Source organism: Haliaeetus albicilla, chromosome 1 (assembly GCF_947461875.1).
Source record: "Haliaeetus albicilla chromosome 1, bHalAlb1.1, whole genome shotgun sequence".
Classification (NCBI taxonomy): domain Eukaryota; kingdom Metazoa; phylum Chordata; class Aves; order Accipitriformes; family Accipitridae; genus Haliaeetus; species Haliaeetus albicilla.
The window spans coordinates 55,357,952-55,378,988 of NC_091483.1; the positions used below are offsets into that span (position 1 = coordinate 55,357,952).

Consider the following 21,037-nt stretch of genomic DNA (forward strand, 5'->3'; position numbering starts at 1 on the left):
GAGCAGGCTTTTGAAAGTGTGGCAAAGTTAGCTCTGAGTCATTTAGTGATAAATGCCCCCACACTGTTGGGGATCACTTTTAGGGACTGGATCTTATGTTTTCAGCTTTTTTAAATTAGGGCCAGATTCAGTGTGTGTTAACCTGCTTATGTGTCCAGGCTAGACACTGCAAAGCTGAATGATCTGCACAATATTTTCTGAGGAAATCCACGTGAGCTTTTTCAGGAGAAGGGGGATAAAAATACACATTTCTTGGGAACACAGATTCTTTTTTCTTCAACACAGTGGGCAAATTAAGCCTTCACTGGAGAAGTCTGTACTAAATCACCACTGAGATATTCTCCCCTCCTCCTGCAAGCATTTCTCATTGAAGAGGACAAGTCTCTGCTCATCAGACTTGTGTGTGAAAAATGAGCTTTGTTAGATGGTGTTATTATTACTATTTGTAGTGGGTTAACCTTGGCTGGCTGCCAGGTGCCCACCAAGCCTGGCTCTTACTCCCCTCCTCAGCAGGACAGCGGGGGAAAATAAGATGAAAAAAACTTGTGCGTTGATATAAAGGCGGTGTAACAAAAAAAAAAAAAGCAAAGGCCACATGCGGAAGCAAAGCAAAACCAAAGGAGATTTATTCTCTACCTCTCATCAGCAGGCAATTTCCACCCACTCCCTGGGAAGCAGGGCCTTGGTATGCGTAGGAGTTGCTTCTGAAGACAAATGTCGTAATAATGAATGCGCCCCCCACCCCGCCCTTTTCTCTTAGCTTTTATTGCTAGAAACGAAGTCACATGGCATGAAATATCCCTTTGGTCAGTTTGGGTCAGTTGTTCCAGCTATGTTCCCTCCCAACTTCTTGCCCACCCCCAGCCTACCAGCCTTTGGCAGGAGCTGGGGGCGAGTGGGCTGGAGAGACAGCCTTGATGCTATGTGAGCGCTGCTCAGCAATAGCCGAAACACTGGTGCGCTATCAACACTGTTCTAGCCACACGTACAAAGCACAGCACTGTATGGGCTGCTGTGAGGAAAGGTAACTCCATCGCAGCCGGACACAGTACACTAGTGTGTGTCAGCATCCAATGTCTTCAGTTTCCCCAGCCATGTGTCTTACTGTCCAAACTCTGTGATGTTCGTAAGTGTCTGAGGGACTTGGAATATATGGGTGGGAGTCAGTGGTGCCTAAAGTTAGACATCTAGTCTAAGGAATTAATTTGGGATGAGTCACCCTCTTGCTTTTTTCATTGACTGTGATGGGAGCCTACACAACCAACTCCAAAGAAGAGCATAACCTTTCAGGCACCTAAAGTTAGGTGAGATGAAGCCTTCCACCAAAGATGCTTCATGGAAGCCAGTGTGACTGCAAAACTGCTCTTCTTTGGCATGATTTTAAATAACTTTGCTGAGCAAGGGCCAGTACATGTATTTGGAAAGAAATAATGAATTTAGTTTGCTTTCTTGAAGGAAAGGATATACTCAGCTTTAGAAATCTCAACTCTCTTCTTCACAGATCTCTTTGACAACTACATGCAGCAGGATGCACATGAGTTTTTAAATTACCTGCTCAACACCATCGCAGACATTTTGCAGGAGGAGAAGAAACAGGAAAAGCAAAATGGGAAACTGAAAAATGGCAACATGAATGAAGCTGAAGAGAACAATAAGCAAGAACTCACCTGGGTGCATGAGATTTTTCAGGGAACACTGACTAACGAAACTAGATGTTTGAACTGTGAAACCGTAAGCATTGGGATAGATTTTTGGGGGTTTTTGGTTGTTGCTCTTTAATAGATAGATATATTTTATATATATAAATATATGAATCTTTTCAGACATCTGAGAATTGTGGATATTCCTGTAGACTTTACTTCTTGAAGTGAGTATATTCTTTTCTAAAAATTTATTTTTCTAAGCATTACTTGGCTAACCTATGCCAAGTCTTGCTGTCCTAATACATATCCCTACAGTTAAAATCCTTGCTAGTTAATGAATACCCTTCCTTATTACTGTAACTTTGGAAGAAGATATTCACATCATCATTCCATGAATAAGTAAAATGTTAAGATGAATTTGTGTTAATTCAATCCTAAGAATGTGACTGGCATACAGAGGGTTTGTTATTAACAAACCATATGTTTTCTTTTATCTCCCTAATATTTTCTAGAGGATGCTGTCAGTTTGAAGTCTCATATTTGAAGTATGAGTAAAAATGAGTCTCAGTTAGGAAACCTGCTTGCAAGTCTCCTATTGATTTCTGTGGTTTTCAATCACATGCTCCTACTTTAAGGGAAAAGAAATAATAAAAAAGTTTCTCTCTGTGAGGTTGCTATGTGAAAGAGTAACACAGACAAGAAAAAAATGTGTTTTGGGGAGAGCAGTGACCCTGACTTTCCAAAAAGGTTGGAATTAACGTCACCTAACCTTTGCTTTGTAAAAGGTAGCTGTCAAGGATGAACTAGTTTTCTCAGCTCCTTCTGTAGATGATGGAGATTGCAAAGGAGCTCCTGCAGGAAGCTGTCTCCATCTGTCTCTAGGCTGTTTCATGAAACTGAAAGTTTTCAGCAGTATCAGGTATTCTGCTCGATACATCTTGTCCTGGCTCTACAGTGTTACTGAGCTTTTGCAATTGTTGGTGCAGCAATGCTGTGAACTGGGCCAGCAAACTGATCTGGCCTAAGAATAATGTGTTTTTATCTCACAGCAACACTGCTACCAAGGACTTCCTTTAAAGAAAATGCAACTTTATAGATTATCTGCATTAAAGTGCCTGGAGAAGGTGCCCAGAGAAGGTATCTTCAGACAGCAAGCTGAGGTTAAATATCTAACTTTAGACAGCTGAAGTTAGGTGAGATAAACCCTACCCGGGTCCTACCAGATGTGTAAAAGAACATATTCTGATATTGATCATCATAAAGAATAGCTCTATACTCGAAGAAAATATGAATTCTCCAGGGATTTGGGTCAGACAGAGGGGAAAAAAGAGATACAGTGATAGTGAACCTGAAAAAAGGGGTTGTACCAAGTTTGGAACAAGCTTGTATAAGTGAAAACCAGAGCGAGATATTGAAAATTAATTCTTTAATCTATTTCAATTATAAAAACCCAAGTAATAATAGCAAGTTAAAATAAGTGAAAGGGTAGAATTTAGAATTATTTTTTATCTGACAAGCTTCTTCAAAGGGTTGTGGCCTAATTATAAATTAATATCCAGTGTTTACTGAGATAAACTGTACTGAAGTCAGGATGTGTCCTTGAGTAACAGCAAAACTGCACAACACCCTATTTGTAATTCAATGAGACCGAGCTTTATGGAAAAAGTCCATGCTAGGTATTGCTGCTGTAGAAAGGCTTGTCTGTAGCTTCCTGTGAATGCAAAAACACTGTATACTACTCAGGATACTTTTCCAGTTTGTTTTTCTTGTATTATTGTATCTCGAAATCTTTGGGAAATTGTAAAATGGATTAAAAGATGTTCCTTTGCTAAAATATTCATATGTAGTGCATGAAGAATCATTCAGATTCCAGCAGTTCTTATTCTCACAAAGAATGCAATTTGAATCTGGTTTTCCAGCTACCTTTAGTTTTGGTCTGTGTTATTCTAGCCCCAACTAGCTCATCTTCCCCTTTCAGTAAATATTTGATGTGCTGAAATCAATAACAAAATTCCTAGCTTCTTTGTGGTATTCAGATGAAACACTATACTTGCCAAAAACTTTTCCAAGTATTTAACCTCTTTCTTGATATGCAATGTGTCTGACAGAACTCTAGTTCCAGCCATAGAGACACAATGTTCTCTGAAGCTTCGTTGCTCTGTCTTTCGAATTCTAGCTGTATGTTTATACTGCAGTTGATTGCTGCCAGTTTTGTGGTTTCTTGTCCCCTGTGGGTCAAATCAGGTCTCAGGGAGGATTTTTGTTTGAAGAACTGCTGTTCATTTTAATTGGGTGTGCATTATGCCTCTGTACAACTTTGATAATATCCAAATTCATCCTGTTAAAGGTGTTCCTCTGGATTCAGAACTGATAGGGGCTGCATTCACCATGTTTATAGGACCCCTGACATAACGCAAAGATGAGCTGAAAGTAGTATGTAACTTCCACATCCATAGAATTGCAGAAATCTGAGCATGAGGGACTTGTGTCAGAACAATGGATTCAACCCCTCTACTGAAGTTCTTGATTTGAACTTCACTATCCAATCATCTGATTTAGTTATTCTAAGGAAATGCAGTCATAGAAGGCAAAATATGGAGTGTTCATGCAGCATTTTATAAACAGAATTGGTTGTTATGAATATGACTAAATTCATGTACAGTAAGTAATTCTGCAGTCTTTTTGACTCAGTTGAAGTATTACAACAATTATCTGTCTGGATGATTTTTTTTTTTTTAACATTATTTCATCTTCAAGATTAAACACTAAGTGAAAAATCATTTTCAAAGCAATAATCAAGATCTGTCATTCTGAAAATATTTGGGGTTACTTTTTTAAAATAAAAACTCTTTATTAGAATTTTTCTCCTGTCTAAAAAAAATTGGCAAAATCAAAATGATTTTGCAAAATATTATCACTTTGCCATTTTTACCTTTAATCTTTGATTTTTTTAATCAAAATTATTGACGAGGAACAATATTCAATGGGGAAATGCAGCTGTGTCAGCCAGAAATATAAAGCCAGTCTTTTGAATGCTCACTGGAGAGAAAATACAACTTGGAAAATATCTTCATTGCATCTTTAGTAGTAGAATTAAATAAAAATATAGGGCACAAACTGTGATTATTTAGTGTAATATATTATACAAATAGTAAATAAAATTCCAGTGAAATAATAAACTAGGCTGTGTTGTGTAACAAGGGGACATATGTAATGCACCAGTCACAGCTTATATAGGGGATGATGGCCCCCCTTTAATGAACAGTAGACTATGGTCTACTGGTTGGTGGGCTTGGATAAGTGGAACAGACAGAAGTTAAATTATATGAAAGCTGGATTGGTAGAGTTACTAATAAATATAGTCACGCTGAACTAGAAAAAAAATTTTAAAACATTAAAATTAATTATTTTTGTGTAATTTATTTCTGCAGAAATTTCTCTATCTTTAGCATTTGCACATAGATATAAACAGCATTTAGAATTATGGCGTTAGTTACTAAGTCTCTGTTTCACATGTATATTTTTTTGCAACAGGTTAGTAGCAAAGATGAAGATTTTCTTGACCTTTCTGTTGATGTGGAGCAGAACACATCAATTACACACTGTCTAAGGTAAACAAATGCATCTCTTTGGCAGATAGTTCTGTCTGACTTTGCTAAATTTTCCAAGTCTGGTAGATACAGAGAAGAGAAGTAGAATAGCATTGGGTTTTGAGCTTTTCCTAAGCAGAAGAAAAAGACTGTAAACTGGGTGCTTCCTCTAATGACAAAATATACATTAATGTATTTTGTTTTACTCACTTTGTCTTTCAATGTATGTGTTTGAATGGGAAAAAAAATCATCTCTCGGGGAAAATAATTGATTGCCTTGTCATCTGGAAGAATTGCTGCAGAATAGTAACTGGCTTCAAATGGATTTAAGTGTGCTTATCTTCAAGCTTCTACTTAAGTGCTTTGTTGATTAGGACTTATGTGCATAATAAAAGTTAAGCATGTGCTTTGCAGAATGAGTACTAGAGTCCCTAGAGGGCAAAAGATTTCAAAAGTCTGCTTTTCTGCATGTAAGTTTCCTATTCTGTGTCTCATCCTAAAATTATGGGGATAAGTCTTTTATTCTAAGTTTCAGTTCTGCTTCTAGTACACTTTTAACTATTAAACAAATACTTCAGAGATCAAAATAATTTTCAGACTTGCATGGATGATTATTCTGAGAGATTTAAAATATCTGGAGTTTTGGAATTGAAACAATAACCCGATACCTAGATTTAAGACAATATGTTGCTGCTCTAAAGTCATGATTATCAGTTGGTCAAATTACTCTTTCAAGCTCCAAAATTGCTGCCAAGTTTGAAATTGCATTTAACAGTTATTCTGGAATGCCTAGGAAGGGTTGTCTGGCATCTCACCCCCAAGCTGAGAGTTAGAGAAAGAGAAAGCATATGAGGTACTAACCATTTCCTGAGTCAGAAAGCAGTGATTTCTCTGTGGATACCACAACTGTAATAGGTAACTTGTGTTACATTTTGAAGTGCTAGATGGAGTAAGTTTTTTCCTTCTCAACTTCTGTTCAGTCTCCTGTAGGATACTGTAGCAGTCCTTAGCCCTCAAGTAGTCCACACTGCAGTAACTAGCCTCATTTTAAAAGTGAGCAACCTGAAGAGTGACTTTGAAAAGGAGTGCATTATTATCTTTTTTTCACCTATTTTCTCTTTGTCTTTCCATGGTCATGAATAATTGAATCAGTATTGGTACTCCAGGTTTTTGTTTGCACACTTTATGTTCTTCACTGTAGCCACTACTTTGAACTCGTTTTTGTCAGCATTACCTACCTTTCCTTACGGTGTTCAAAGTCAATTTGAAATCCCACTGACATGCAAGGAGGCTGAAGTGTGCATCTTCCGAGGTCCTTTCTAACCTGAGTTGTTATTTGATTCTATGATATACAGTTACTGGAGACTGAGCACTGACTTTTTCTTCCAGCTTAGTCTGGTGAACTTGCTAGAAACTGCTGCTGTACATTAACTTACCACCTGTCCTTCAGCTTTCTCCAATTTTTTATTTAATTTCTTAGTTGTTAATCTTCCTGGAAATGTTTTGTTTGGAAAGGCTGTTTTATGCAAAGGCACAGAGTACTTCAGTAGCAGTACCAATAGTATTTCTACTACTGAACAGCCAGCGGCTGTAGCTTACGATGTGGAATAACTGCATCTGCACTACTGCAATCAACAGGTGAGTGGTGGAGTTGGAAGAGACCCCAAGAGGCTAACTGCTAGCTCCACCTCAGAGAGGATGCTTGTCCAACCTGTTCCAAAAGATCTTTTAGCAGTAGTAGCTCGATTGCCTATCCCAGTCCTTCCCGTTCTTACTACTAAAAAGTTTTTCCCATTGTGTAACATGAACCGTCCTTGTTTCAGTTCAAGTCCGCTACTGCTTGCCCTGTGTACTCTGGACATAAACCAGGGGTTGCTCCCCTTCATCTTAGCAGCAACCTTTTACATACAGGAAGAATGTCATCACTGTATTTTTAAGTTAAACAGCCTAAGATCATTCAACATTTCCTTCACAGGCTATCTTCACCACTAGATCTCTGCTCATGTTCATTACTCTTTGACCCTCTCTCCAGTTAAACTTCTTTCTTTCTTGAAGTGCAGTTGCCTAAAATTAGGCACAACATTCCAGCAGAGATCTACACAATCCTGAGAAGAATGGATGCCCTAAAAGTTTGTTTATATATCCCAGTATAGTATCTGCCTTTACTCCAACAGCATGACATGCCTTTTGAAGTCCACTCATAGTTCCTTTTGGCAAGAAAGGGAAGCAAAATCCCATTTTTTCTTTTCTTGGGTTGGGAGGTGTAGGTTGCTATTTGCAGATTAAACAGGAAGAGAGTCATCACCTATCATCTGTTCTGATTGTCTTTCACACTAGCAGCATGTCTACCTCTGTTTAGAAAACATATATTCAGTTAGAATATGGATTTCCTCTCATTGCTCTATGGTATTATGCATTAAATGAAGTGTAAGTGCTTTTGTGGTTTCTGTTAATAGGAACGGCCAAGTTATTACTCTTTCTGGAACCTTTACTGCTTCCTTTTTTTTAAAAACTGCTTTGCTGTGTCTTTACAACTTTAAGTGCTACTGCATTGAAAAGATAAATTAAAGAAAAACTGTGCAAGATAACATTTAAGTAGAATGAATTTCTTTGCCACTGCAGATGAATGTTCTTTTTAGCTATTTCTGTAGCTTTCAGATTGAAAAGCTTCTTGTGTAATTAAGAGGTCCAAAGAATACAAGCCTTTGGCATAGTCTAACTCCACAAGGTAGACAATCAGGCCTGAAGCAGTAGAAGTCTAATAACAAATATAGTACATCTCCATTATTTTTATTTCCACTAGGAGCTGCAAAGTTTACCAGTCCATTTGATCCTGCCTTTTAACTAGTCTGCCTGTGCTTTTTTATTCCACTGAGAATTGTCTCATCTCTTAAAACAGAAAATTTGTCTTATTTATACATATAAACAATAGAAAGCATCTTCCACACTGTAGCATAGAGGCTGTAGAGAGATGGAGTGTGGAAGCACATGAGGTCAATGATAAATTGGTATATCTTGAGTGGGTTTATTTAAAAATTCCTTTCTCCTGTTAAAATACCATATAAACAGAATGCAGATTGGCCTGTTAATGGAATAGGAAAGAGTTAGAAATGCCTTGAAACTAGCTCTGCAGGTATAGAGGAAAGTTCCTCAAGCCTATAGCTCTTGTACATGCAGACTTTGCATGAACTCCAGTCAACCATCTGTTGTTTTTAACTGTTCAACATATATTAGAAGTGCCATGCTGAAAATTCTCAATTGATGAAACAGCTACTGAAGTTGCAGCTGTAAAGAGCAGCAAAAGCATCTAATTCTCACCTGCATACCTCCTTCCCCCCAAGGAAAGAGTTATTGCTTATAAATATGCCACCAGTTTTGTTCCTGGTACAGAAAAAGGAATGAATATGTGCTGAATAAGTGAGTTAGTAGTGCCTCTAAATTTCATGACTGTGCCTCACCTGCTTTGGTAGAATAGGGTAACAGCCTGTCGGGTGGAAGTAGAAGACAAAGGAATAAAAGAACAAATGCTAAGGGACATGTAAAGGAATGTCCATCAGCTTATCAGGTATTTGCATATTTCTCCTGCTTTCACAGCTGTAATTCCCATAGCAGTCAACTTATAATTTAAAATGTTAGATATTATTGGTTCCAGAATAATTAATACATTTTAAAAGGAATTCAGAAACTATTTGAGTTTAATTCATTTTCCTGGGAGGCTTGGCATAGAACAAACCGGTATCTATCAAATTTCTATCTTCTGTACATGTTTCTTTATGTTAGAAAAATATTATTTCCATTGCTTCACTTTGAGGTGGGAAGGAAAGTAATAAATTCCACAAGTTTGTTTGTTTATTGTTAAATTGAGACTTTAGGCTCTGAAAATAAAGATTAGACTCTTTCCTTAACAGAAGATCTAAAACTTAGACAAGCACATTCTACTGAATCTTGTGGCATTGTTCCCCACACATATAACCCAACTCTTATCTTTTCTAAAATTTCATCCCTTCACTTATGATTCCCTGAAAGGTTACCACGTTTTTCAGAGGAATTGGCTGAATTCAGTTAATTTTGTCTTTAAAATTAAACATGAAATCAGATATTCGAGATCGGTGTTTATCACTGAAGCAAATCATTTCCAGTGATAATGCTTTATTTTTCTTTTAGATAAAAAAATTACACTTATGATCAAAGTTTTGTTGCAACTTACCTTTCAAGAGATGTATTTTGTCCTAAATTTCAGCACTTTCTGATCAAATTATTTAAAACCATGTAAAGAAAAAAAACTTAGTAAAAGCATTCTCAGTTAGTATAAATGTTATTCAGTCATATGAAGTGTCTCTCTGTCATGCTCTGTCAACCTTAAAGAACTTAAAACTTGAAAATGGAAAGTCCTCCCCTTTTATGAGGTAGGTAAATAACTTCTAATACCTATGCCCTGGCAATCTATATAGTCTTCAGCTCTCCCATCTATCTATGCCTGTGGTGTTGGTGCCAGGAAGAAATAATCATCTGGAATCCTCCCTTTGCCTTTGTAAGATAATTCTGGTGCTGCCTACTGTGAGAACAGCCTGAACTTGCAGGCAGTGCGGCTTCGGCCTCCGACATGTGAACTGCAATGGTAGAATGGAGTTTATTCGGTCTGAATGGGTCTAAATTTTTCTGGAGTTCAGAAGTCTATTAGGTACAATGTAGGTGCAATCAACAGGACAGTTCTGTACTTCAGATATATCTATTTAAGGCCCAAAGTCACAAGAAAACCTGTGTGCTTAAAGTGGAAGATAGATGCTTATTGTCTGCATTTACAGTTCTCAAAACACCTGCTCATCTGCAATGTAACACTACAGGTGACAAAAAATTACTGTCATTTTTTATACAGTTAAGTTTTTTTATGTATCTAAAATTCTGCTCCAAAACGTATCAGCACTGTGACTTCCAACAAATCTTTTCTGTGAACTGAGAGATACTATCAAACCAGCTGCCTTCTGCCTCTCTCACTTCAAAAGCTCAATCCAGAAACATTTCCAAGTATATTTACTTGATCAGGATTTACAAAATCTTCTATACTAGCTGACACTTTCCTTTTTAGACAACAAGAAGGTATAATCAAATAACTTCTGGATGACAGTTCAAAAGGTTAGAGGGAATTTCAATTTATTTCTTCTGTGTAAGAGGATTCAAACCTATCTTACAGAATAACACCATAAAATGTGAGCTATCTGGGGATGACAGAAGTGCATTTGAAGATGTTCCATTCTGCAAATAATTTTAAAAGGGACTGGATGGATTGAGCAACTACACCCAAGTCTAGGCAGCCCCTTGGCATGTAAGAGACCAGGATATAAATCCCATTTTGAGATATCTGATGCTCTACCTGTATCGTGTGGAGGGCCTCGGCTCCTAATACAGGGCTGTCATACCAGCCAGGTACTTTTAAGTCCCTTTGCAAACCCTGGTACAGCTGCTTTAGATGTTTTAGAAAACTGGACTCAGTGGAGAGAGGATTTCATCCTGTGTGTCTTTTTAGGGTTCCAGTTCATCAGCCCAAGTAGGGAAAAAGTGTTAAGATCCTTTAAGAACTGATAATTGTATTTATTTACAGAGACTTCAGTAACACAGAGACATTATGTAGTGAACAGAAATACTACTGTGAGACTTGCTGCAGTAAACAAGAGGCACAGAAAAGGTAAGCGAATAGCAAGCTATTTCACCATGCCCCTCCTGGGCTTTGACAAACCTCCTCCTTGGAATTTATTTTGTTTAGATATCTAGAAGTCTTACACCCCAGCTGCATTCTCTGTATGGGCCAGAGAACCTACAGAGATTCAAAGCTATTACTTGTGTATCTAGAAGCTACTGCTAGTTGACTATTGTTAATTACAAAGTGCTTTTATAATGCAAATGTTTACTCATTAAGGAAAGACAGAATGGCTTTGAACTTTATCATATGCACTCTACTGGTTTCACAGGATGAGAGTAAAAAAACTGCCAATGATTCTTGCCTTACACCTCAAGAGATTCAAGTATATGGAGCAATTGCACAGGTATACTAAGCTGTCTTATCGTGTAGTATTTCCTCTGGAGTTACGTCTCTTCAACACATCTGGCGATGCTGTCAACTTAGATCGGATGTATGACTTGGTAGCTGTCGTTGTTCACTGTGGAAGGTAAGATACTTTCATGTATATCTCGAGCTGTTGCCAGACATTTTGCCAGACAAAGGCAGAGGCATGCCTGACAAAATGTGAGGAGAGTGGAAGGGAGGACATAAACCCTGCTGCTGCACCAACTAGCCTGTGTCTTAGCCTGAACCTCTTAGCCACCCTCCCTCATAGTAAATCTGTACTTGTTTAAAAAATAATGTCTCAGGCCTCCAAAAGTCACAAGATTGGCTTAAATTAATGGAGATGTCTCCTTCCTCATCAGCCCACTTAGAGAGCTTGGGAGCCAGGACTCTGTGAGGGCCAGACACTGCTAGCATGTAGGCCCTTCAACAGATCACCTCAGTCTCCTGTCAAGGCAATAAAAATGGTAGCTATAATAAAGCTTCTCACATATGGGGTATTGTCAAATATGAAACAAAAAGAAAAATCCTTGGGGGTCTAGGAACACGACTTGTTCTCCCTCTTCTTAAAGGCTGTGTGTAACTAAATATTCATGGTCAATACCAAACAATTTTCCCCTTTAAATTTAGTTCATAATGTTTTTAAAAAATTTTCAATAGTTGATGCCTGCCTAATAGTTGTTAAGTGTTCTATAGGTTAATTTGTAAATGGTCATGGCACGGATGAAAACAACACATTTAGTTTTCAGTTGATGAAGTCTTTGTAACAAGTCAGTAAAAAGGTGAAAGGAGTAAATGTCTACTGCATCACCCGGGTGGGTTTACTATGTTTTTCATAACATTTAGTTATAGTTCAGTCTGCTTGCATATAGAAATGTCACTTGTCAAAATGGACTGAATGGTATCTTCTAATATTTTGTGGTTTGGGTTTTTTTTGTTTTGCTTTCTAGTGGACCGAATCGGGGGCATTATATTACTATTGTGAAAAGTCATGGATTTTGGCTCTTGTTTGATGATGACATTGTAGAGGTCAGTATGCTGAAGGTCATGGGCACAACTTTTGTGTTTATGTTCTCTTCTCTATTTGGGGTTAAAATTCTGATCCAGGTCTCAGTATAGATTTCTAGTCTGCAAAGCCACAGTTTGGTTGTAATGAGACATTCAGTTAGGAAGTAAGATTGCAAACAAAATTATTAATCCTGTAGTTCTTACTCTGTCAGTGTCAGAGGGGGTTGTTTTATTTCTGAACAACATCAAACGTTTTTAATATCCAACTTCAAGGGTTTAATTTGGAATGTTTTCTATATCTAATAAAATCAATTTAATTCATTAAAACCTAAAATATCCAGGAATTATGTTGCAATCCTTTGCAAAATCACTTGGCAAAATTGGTCTGGGTAAAGCTGGCCTTGCTGTAGAATTTTAATTTTTGACAATTGGGAAGTTACAAGAAAGTCTGGATTCTGTAGTCTATCTGGGTTTGTCTGAATGTGAATTAGAGCAGGATCTGGCCCACAGCTATTACAGATTCTGTTCAAGCATTCTGCAATTCATTCCTAAGCAAACCCTTTATGTCATTGTGGCACCTTGGCAAAACTGAGGTCTTGAGTCTGATTTCCCGGGAGTAAATGCAACAGAGGAAAGTAAGCACTGGGACATTGGATGGGGCATGACTTGAAGAGGGTTTCTGGAAATTTCAGAAAGATAGGGTGACATGGTCACATTTATATGTTTTAACAGTGTTCACTACTGCATTCCAAGCAGTCTCTCTGTTATTGGAAAAAGCCTAATTCAGTTAGGTTCGCTGAAACAAACATTCTTATTGACTTCCATGAGTGAGACCAGTAGGGCTTAGCCCCTGAACATTACCCTTTCACTGCTTAAACTGCAAACAGAATTTGCTAATTGCTACCCTGAAACAAATAACTGAATTTGTCTTTTGTGTTTATGCAGCCATTTAATCCATGTTTGGTATTTCTTTTAACTAACAGCACATTAAAAATTTTTATTTATTTTGCAGAAAATAGATGCTCAAGCTATTGAAGAATTCTATGGTCTGACCTCTGATATATCAAAAAATTCAGAGTCTGGCTATATTTTATTCTATCAGTCAAGAGAGTGAGTGACTTGGCAAACTGTGGCAGTTGCGCACAATGATGCTGCACGCAAAAGAAGGTGATGGCCCCCCTTAACTGACTTTTACACAGACCACATCTTGTATGGTTGAACAACGATACGCTCTGTCTCCTATTAAATGGTCTGTGTGATATTGACTATAACTGTCCATTTTTGACATGCGGAACTTTGTTTTGGGAAGGGGCAGTTGTTTGTAGTTTTTAAGTCTGATTGAAGAGTTAATTGCAGTCAGATTTTAGTGGAATTTATATGGACTAACATTTACAGATAATAAGATTTGGATGTCAACTGTTAAACCCAATACAGCTAGAGTAGTATTTTATATGGAAGTGTTCATTGCATTTAGGGCAAAATTGTTTAAAACTTTCTAAATGGCTTTGGGGTGTGTTGATTTACAAAGCATTCCTTTAAATACATCCTGATATATACCTACCCATTTAAAGTGTAAGGAAAAAAATCTGTTTCATTATGATTGGAATTGTGATTGTATAGGGGATTTTTTTACATGTTACTCTCTGCTGCAAAAAAGATATTCTTCCAAAATCATTTAAGCTTTGGGCTGTTAAAAACTTTCAGTGGATAACCTCAGGCCTAAACTTCACATAGCGGGATTTAAATTACAGTGGAACTAAGTAATTCTGTATGTCCAGTCATTTTGTTTATCATGAGATAGTACAGATGAGGTGAGATTTCAGAACTCACAGAGCACTGGAATAAAGGGAGTGAGATGACATGTATGACACAAAGATAAATTACATTTATAGAGATTGAGCTTATCTTTCTGTTAAAACAATATCATAGGTTGTTTACTTAATTGAGTTGCAGAGATTGCAACACTGCCCACATCTAGCATATCTGTCAAGACTGAAATTACACAGTCCATTTAATTAAGTGTTGTTCATACAATACAGAAGACATGGCTTGATCCTGCAATTTTCTGAATATCTGTAGGTCCCATTTTCATTTTTCAAGACAGAGTCCATTTCTTAGCAACATAATGTAATAAATAACAACCATAAGTTTACACATACTGCCATGTATATATAATCTCTAACATTTTGGCCATGTTTGACAGCATTTGGGTCACCACGGAAACAGATATGGCTCTGGAGTGTCTGATTTTAAAAGTATCAAAAGGCTTAGTGCAAAAGGCTTAGTTTGTGATTTTTACTGGGTAAATTTGGCTGGCACTAGTCATGCACTGGCTAATAAAATTGCTGAACTCACATGCTGGAATTTGGCAAAGAATGAATGTAGAAGAAAGTATCAATAGGGTATGCGAAGGGATCGATAACAGGTTGTGGCAGTGGTAACACTGGGTAACCACCTTGACTGGTTTGACACTTTCACTCCATTACACAATTTTTGAACTTCAGTAGCCAAATTCCTATTCCAATGAAGTCAACAGCAAAACCACTCTTGTCTTCAGGGGGATTGACAGTTGGTTCTAGTATTTAGAAGGAAATATTCTCATCTCACAAAATTTATTTCTAATTGTTATATTTAATTCACTCTCATTAAGTATTTATTAGACAATGTTGCTTTTGGTCCTTCTTTTCTTTAAGAATTCTGCCTGCCACTTTATGGCCGACACTCCATTTCAAGAAATGGCTTTTGAAGTGTAGCTAAATCTTATATTTTAGTCTTCTGTAGGAAAGAGAATAACTTTTTTTCATTGTAATCTATCTACTGTGAATGTGAAATATCTTTTGTTAAACAATGGTGAAAATGAAGTACTAGCTTCTACTGTAACATAATTGAAGTTCAGTTGGATTTATCAATGGCCATTTTGTACGCTAATGAAATGTAGCACTTTACACTGAATGAGAAACAGAAGTGGACTTCTCATCTAACATTATTTGTGATTTATCATGTTATTATACCTATACAGGAAAACAGACGTAGAATGTAACCTTAGAGTAGTGGTCTGCAGAGATCACTCATATAAATGAAGGCTGGTATGCAGGCTCAAGACAAGCATAATTGGGATGCAACTGTAGTTCTTCTATTGATGTTAGAATGAAATGTTCTGTCTCTAACACAGAAGGCAGACATCTTACAGGAGACTTCAACTCTCAGAGGCCCAGGAGCCTTTCCACTGGAAAGCTAAAGCTGCAAATCCCTCTTTAATGGATTTATTTATAAGCATTCAGAATTTCCCTATAAAAATATAATAATCACTTGCTTTTTAAAATGGGTAAGGTTTCCTCATTGTGAATGATGGCACTTTCTAGATCAGCATTAACCAGTGCTAGTCCAAAGATCTGTACTTCACAGTTTACTGTTGAACATTCTTAGGTCATTCTTCAATTTTAAAACAAGCAACAAAAAAGGTATTCTTAAGGTATCATTTGAATGTTTAGGGCTCATGTTTATATGAAAAGTAATTTTTCATAAAAATATTTTTTAAATCAGTTGAATTTTAGGAAATGTTTTCCATATGTCAATTGACTTATCTGAAAATTGATTTTTTAAATGTTACTAATATGAATTAATATTTAAATGCTAAAGAACAGGATAATAATCTTTGGTTTTCTCCAGCTGCAAGACAGCTTTAGGTTGTAAAACATACAGTATGTTATTGAGAGTAAAATTACTAGAATAAGCTTTTTCATAAAGTATGAAAAAAATTTTAAATTCATGCTAGCCCATGAAAAGATCACAGTACTGGTATCACACCAGTCCAACACCAGCAGTCTGATATTAGCTCTGAAAAATTGTGGAATACTCACTTTATGCTAACACCAGCTAGATTAAGGAACATCTACTTTTGATTAAAAAAAAATAAATTGCAGTCACAATTCTATAAATTATATCCAGTCTACAGTGTGCTGAATGTCTTGACTTCAGTCCAGCAAAAGCTGTCCATCACGGCTGTATGAATAGCACCAGTCCGGGCAGCAGAACTTCTCTTCTATGTCAAATTAAGGACATTCACATGGGTTTTGCAGGATTGGGATCCTCACAGAAACAATCATATGATGTGAAGTATTTTAGTTGATTAAATAAAACATAATCCTTTTTCTCTTACGCTTATGTATAGATTTCCTGCCCCTTATGAAAGAATGGAAAAATATCTAGGACAATAAAAGCTTTTCAGCCAGCAGCTAGAAAACAAAATTGTAGCACAGATGTCTAATAGTATTCTGTGCTTCCCTAAAATTACTATTTTTATGGTGTCAGGCTCTGAGCACATTAGGCCTTATGACATATGAAGTTTTCTATTTGTTTCACACACTGTTGCTAAGATGTGTTGTCCATTTATCAATCTTAGTACTATGTTCTTACTTTAAAAAAAAAGAACATTTTTGTCCTGTGCTGTTTTTCCACTGAACCCAATGAAGCACTGCAGTGCTGATGAATCAGTTACCTTAGAGGATGAGCTCAGACCTCAACTTTTATGTTTCACAGAACAGGCTGTCAGGATTTTATGTAATTTCTATTTCAGGGACATAGCAGAGGGAGGCAGAAGAGGGGAGTGATGGAGAAACCATACCAGTGAAGCAGATCACATTGTTGAAATTGTCAGTCCCAAAATTACTCCGATCAATTTTATTTTAATAATTTACAGTTACCTCAGAGCAGTAGATTACATCTTAAAAGTCTTGTTCCTTTAGCAGCTGGAGTAAAGAAAATAAAGCAGTAGGTGTTTCCTTTGCAATAGATTTAATAAAGATATTAAAGACCTAACTAAGCTGAAACTGAAATTCATGTTACATGGTGGGTCCTAAAGTGCTACCACAACCTGTCTTTTATCTTCAGACATTACATTTCATTCACCCATCTGTTACAGCATCATGTACTTGGGACCTGAGCTGGCAGCTTCCAGCTGCCAGTGATTTGATGCCTCTCAGCAGCAGACCCTTCTTGTTTTGTCTCTTTTTTGCTGCTTGTGGCTGACAAGTGTGAGCAGTATCTTACAGCTGAATGTGTACTAGAAATTTTAAGAAGTTTTGGCTGTGTACCTGTTCTTTGCCAGTATCTTTTATCAGTCTTTGTTTTAATTTATTTCTCTTTTGTTGGTCTGTTATTGTATTTGTATAATAACTTATGTAGTTAATATTATTAGTTTCCTGTTTAAATTTTTATGTACTTTGATTTTTTAAAATGTAATCAACCCAAGCACTTTAAGCAACAGTCAATCTTGTGAAATTCCAATCAGCTTAACATTTTGCCTTTGTCTTTTTGCTTTTGCAGATGTTTGCTTGTGATCCAACATCTCTAGTTACAACCCAATTTCAATTTTTAGGCTTGTAGTCCTAGTTGGGTTGTAAATTTGGGAAGCCTAAATTTGTTCATACATTACAAGGATGCAGTATTTACTATGTGTCTGCTACACATAGCAGTATGTAGCTGATGAGTTGCACTCACAGTGCACATTTCACAACCTTTTTTGCACTCTACCTGCTAACCCGTCTGAGAATGACTGTAATACTTTAATCTCTGGCACAGTTATCAATGACTATAATTTAGAAAAGCTCTACAGGAGAATTCTCTTTTACCAAACACGGAGTTAGCTGTCAATCAGCTGATGATACAGGTATTGCTCTCTTTGCCATTTTATCTGTGCTCTGTACAGTCTCAATTATTAACAATCTTGAGAGCTGCATTTATTCTTGGACCTTGTGTGAGTGCTAGCAAGGAGAGCAATCTTTTTGCATCTTCCTTCTCTCCGCTTGGACTCATATAAAGGAAAGAGAGAATGAAGTAGAGTAAGTGCTGGTGTAAAAAAACCACACCATCTATCAAAGACACTGGATGTTTCTTAAAGGCCAGCATCTGTGGTATCCATAAGAGAAAGTCACTGACTTTTTGTGTTGTTATGCAAGGGTTATTCTTAGTTTTTTAGACATTGTATTCTCTTTGATCAATGGAAAGACCAGGGCTTTTTCCTGTTACATCAGTTCTGTTGCTGAGGTGCTTCTTCTCAGTCTAACATGGCACTTAGTATTTAAATAGCCCTTGGGAAGCCTTAATAAATGCCCTTATAATTTCTTTGCCGTTAACATGCATTACTTCAAAGAGATTGCTTGAACCTGTCCACAAGACTTATTCAGATTAACACACTCCTTTTGCATACAAAGTCAAATAACACCTATCAGGAGGTATGTGCCCACCTGATGGGGCCATCTGGGCTAAGCCCACATGTTTTTACACACTAATGATTCTTTACCCCCTAGGAGGTTTGCTCGCTGGCTTTGCCTGAAAGATTTAATATGAAACCACACATAAGTCCCTTTATTCATGGTCTCAGAGTTGCTATAATTCTTTAATAATTCTGCTTCGTTTGGTTATCGACTGGGACTATTGCACAGTATAAAATAGATTAACTTCTGTGTGCCATTCACAGTAGTCAATTTAACAGCCTAATGCTTCTGATGAAGGCTGTTGCAGGTGGCAACTTCACTATATGTAAGAATATCAAAGAGCAAGTCACTTTTCTGTGGTAGGTCTGTAGGAGGAGCTGGACTAGCATGCAGCTTCCTAACCCTCAGCTTGTACCCAGCTGAAGTTGGTGCTCCAACCTCTAGATAATCCTAACCCTTCTCCTAGGGGTTCCAAAGTGGCAGGAGAAAACCCTTTGTGAAGACACCTTGCGGTTCACCAAAACATCTTGCTGCCACAGGAGATAATTAATAAGTATTTGCAACCCCTCTCTCCCCGCTCCCCAAAACCTCATTCATACGTATACATTCCTTAAAGAGGCTAAGTTTCTACAATGGTGTTCATATTTGCAAATGTCCCAAGACAGACTGTGTTCACATACTAAATTGTTTCCTAGTCCTCTCTCAACTCCCATTCTAACAGCAACACCAGGGCAGCCATGTTACAGGTTCAAGTGCTTTTCCTGGAGACAATTTTCTAGCTTCAGTGGCTTTTGTTAAAGAAGACCTAACGCAAGCTCCAGAACTTGCCCATGACTCTTTAGGAGTAAAGTTACCATATGCTGTACGAATGTGAGTGTAGGGTAGGGGGAAGAAGAAAGAGAAGAGGAAGAAATAAGGAAAGGGCTGGTTTTTTTGGAGGCTTTGAATATGTATATCTGTTTGTAAATATATAGTCCCTCTCTACCTTGTCAAAACAATGCAATCATAATAAAACTACTTAAGTACTTTGTGCTAGTTTTTTAAATGGAGTAAGAGGTAGTAGAAATATTAGGCACATAATTGGGGACACATGAAAATACTGAATTTCTAGTAAAACGTACAATACGCGGTGTATGTGTACAGTTGAGTACCTGCTCTTTTTAATCATGTACATGTAATTAAACCCTGCACTACCTGCAGAACTGTAAGATAAATTTCATGTTGGTTATTAAGGCTGTAACATAAGAAAACAGTATTTTCTCCTGTTAACGTGTTTATATTTTACATAAAATAAACTCCCTAGCTGATCTTGCTTCCATTCATCTTGCTTTGAATTCAGCTGGAGCCAGTCTAGGGCTGAACACTGATGTTGGTTGTTACACAACATGCTTCTGAATGTCAGGTATCTGTATTCTTACAGATGCCAAGACTGCTGATGCTCGCTTTTTATTTCATTTAATGGAGTCATTGCATTTTAAGTGACTTCAGAGAATATTTCACCACCTGGGCTAACTGCCTCTGAAGTGTCTTAAGGGAACAAATTTTGCATGCAGTTGATGAGGTGTCTTGGTGGAATATACATACAATTGTGTGACTGAGCTGTACCTAGTTAAAGCACATCACTGACCTTGCCAATGTTACTGAGAACAGCTGAAACTGAACAGAATAAAAAGCAGCTAGAATTGAATTACCTTTTGCATCAGGGAACGACGAGAATCCCAAGCCCTTTAGCCTGGGATTTTACCTGTGACTACCAGATTGCGAAAGGGTTTTGCTAACAAGGTCTAAAATTCTGTCAGAGAATTGAAAGATTCCTGTAGTCTGCTAATTTTCCTGATGTTATTCATTAACAAACACAATTTACTTTCTCAAAATTGAGGTAAATAAAAGGCTGGAGTTTCTTGTTCTTGTCTAAATGGGTTCTTGTTATTCCTTCAGAATCGTTTAGAGAACCAAAATCAAACATAGCTGTCAAACTGCATGTTAAATTTATAGCTAACATGCTATAAGATTTATGGCACATCAGACTATCAAAGGACTACGTTGAAAAACACTTCACATCTTACAGTACAGATTTCCTCTCAAATTAAAAACCTTGAAGCACCTGCAAATTTATTCCTAGGTTATTAGAACATAAGCTTTTCACTGCAGGATGGAGAAAGAAATTTAAACCACAGGAGATGACTGAAATAAATAAATGGCAAATCCATACTTTTAAAACATTTTAAAGAAATAAAATTTATAGTGTACATATAAAGAAACCAAGAAAAGGTTTCCAAGAGCAGGGTGCACAATCACTGTACATGGGCTCCACTAGAATTGCTCTCACTTCAGAAATGCATTTTCCCAGAAGCTGTATGGTGTTTACCTATGTCTCTGTTCCTTATTTTTTGGTATGAGTTAGATTAATCATTTTAGATTAGATTGGGTTGTGTTCTGTGTACCAGATAAACAGAGAAATGCAAAAAATATAATTTCATCTTGACTGAAAACTCAGGTACGGTAGGAGGAAATTATAAG

At 37.1% G+C, this 21,037-nt stretch overlaps 1 protein-coding gene across 2 annotated transcripts in view; it reads left to right on the forward strand.

The window, feature by feature from the left end:
- Window positions 1-20,433, forward strand: part of USP46 (ubiquitin specific peptidase 46) — a 35,619-nt gene extending 15,186 nt beyond the window's left edge. For both annotated transcript variants that reach the window (XM_069790312.1, XM_069790323.1), the window contains 6 exons: window positions 1,502-1,731; window positions 5,178-5,254; window positions 10,833-10,916; window positions 11,200-11,397; window positions 12,245-12,323; window positions 13,315-20,433. In XM_069790312.1, the coding sequence (XP_069646413.1) occupies window positions 1,502-1,731; window positions 5,178-5,254; window positions 10,833-10,916; window positions 11,200-11,397; window positions 12,245-12,323; window positions 13,315-13,416 (770 nt within the window). In that variant the 3' untranslated portion in view covers window positions 13,417-20,433. The remainder of the gene's footprint in view (window positions 1-1,501; window positions 1,732-5,177; window positions 5,255-10,832; window positions 10,917-11,199; window positions 11,398-12,244; window positions 12,324-13,314) is intronic.
- The last annotated feature ends 604 nt before the right edge of the window (window positions 20,434-21,037 follow it).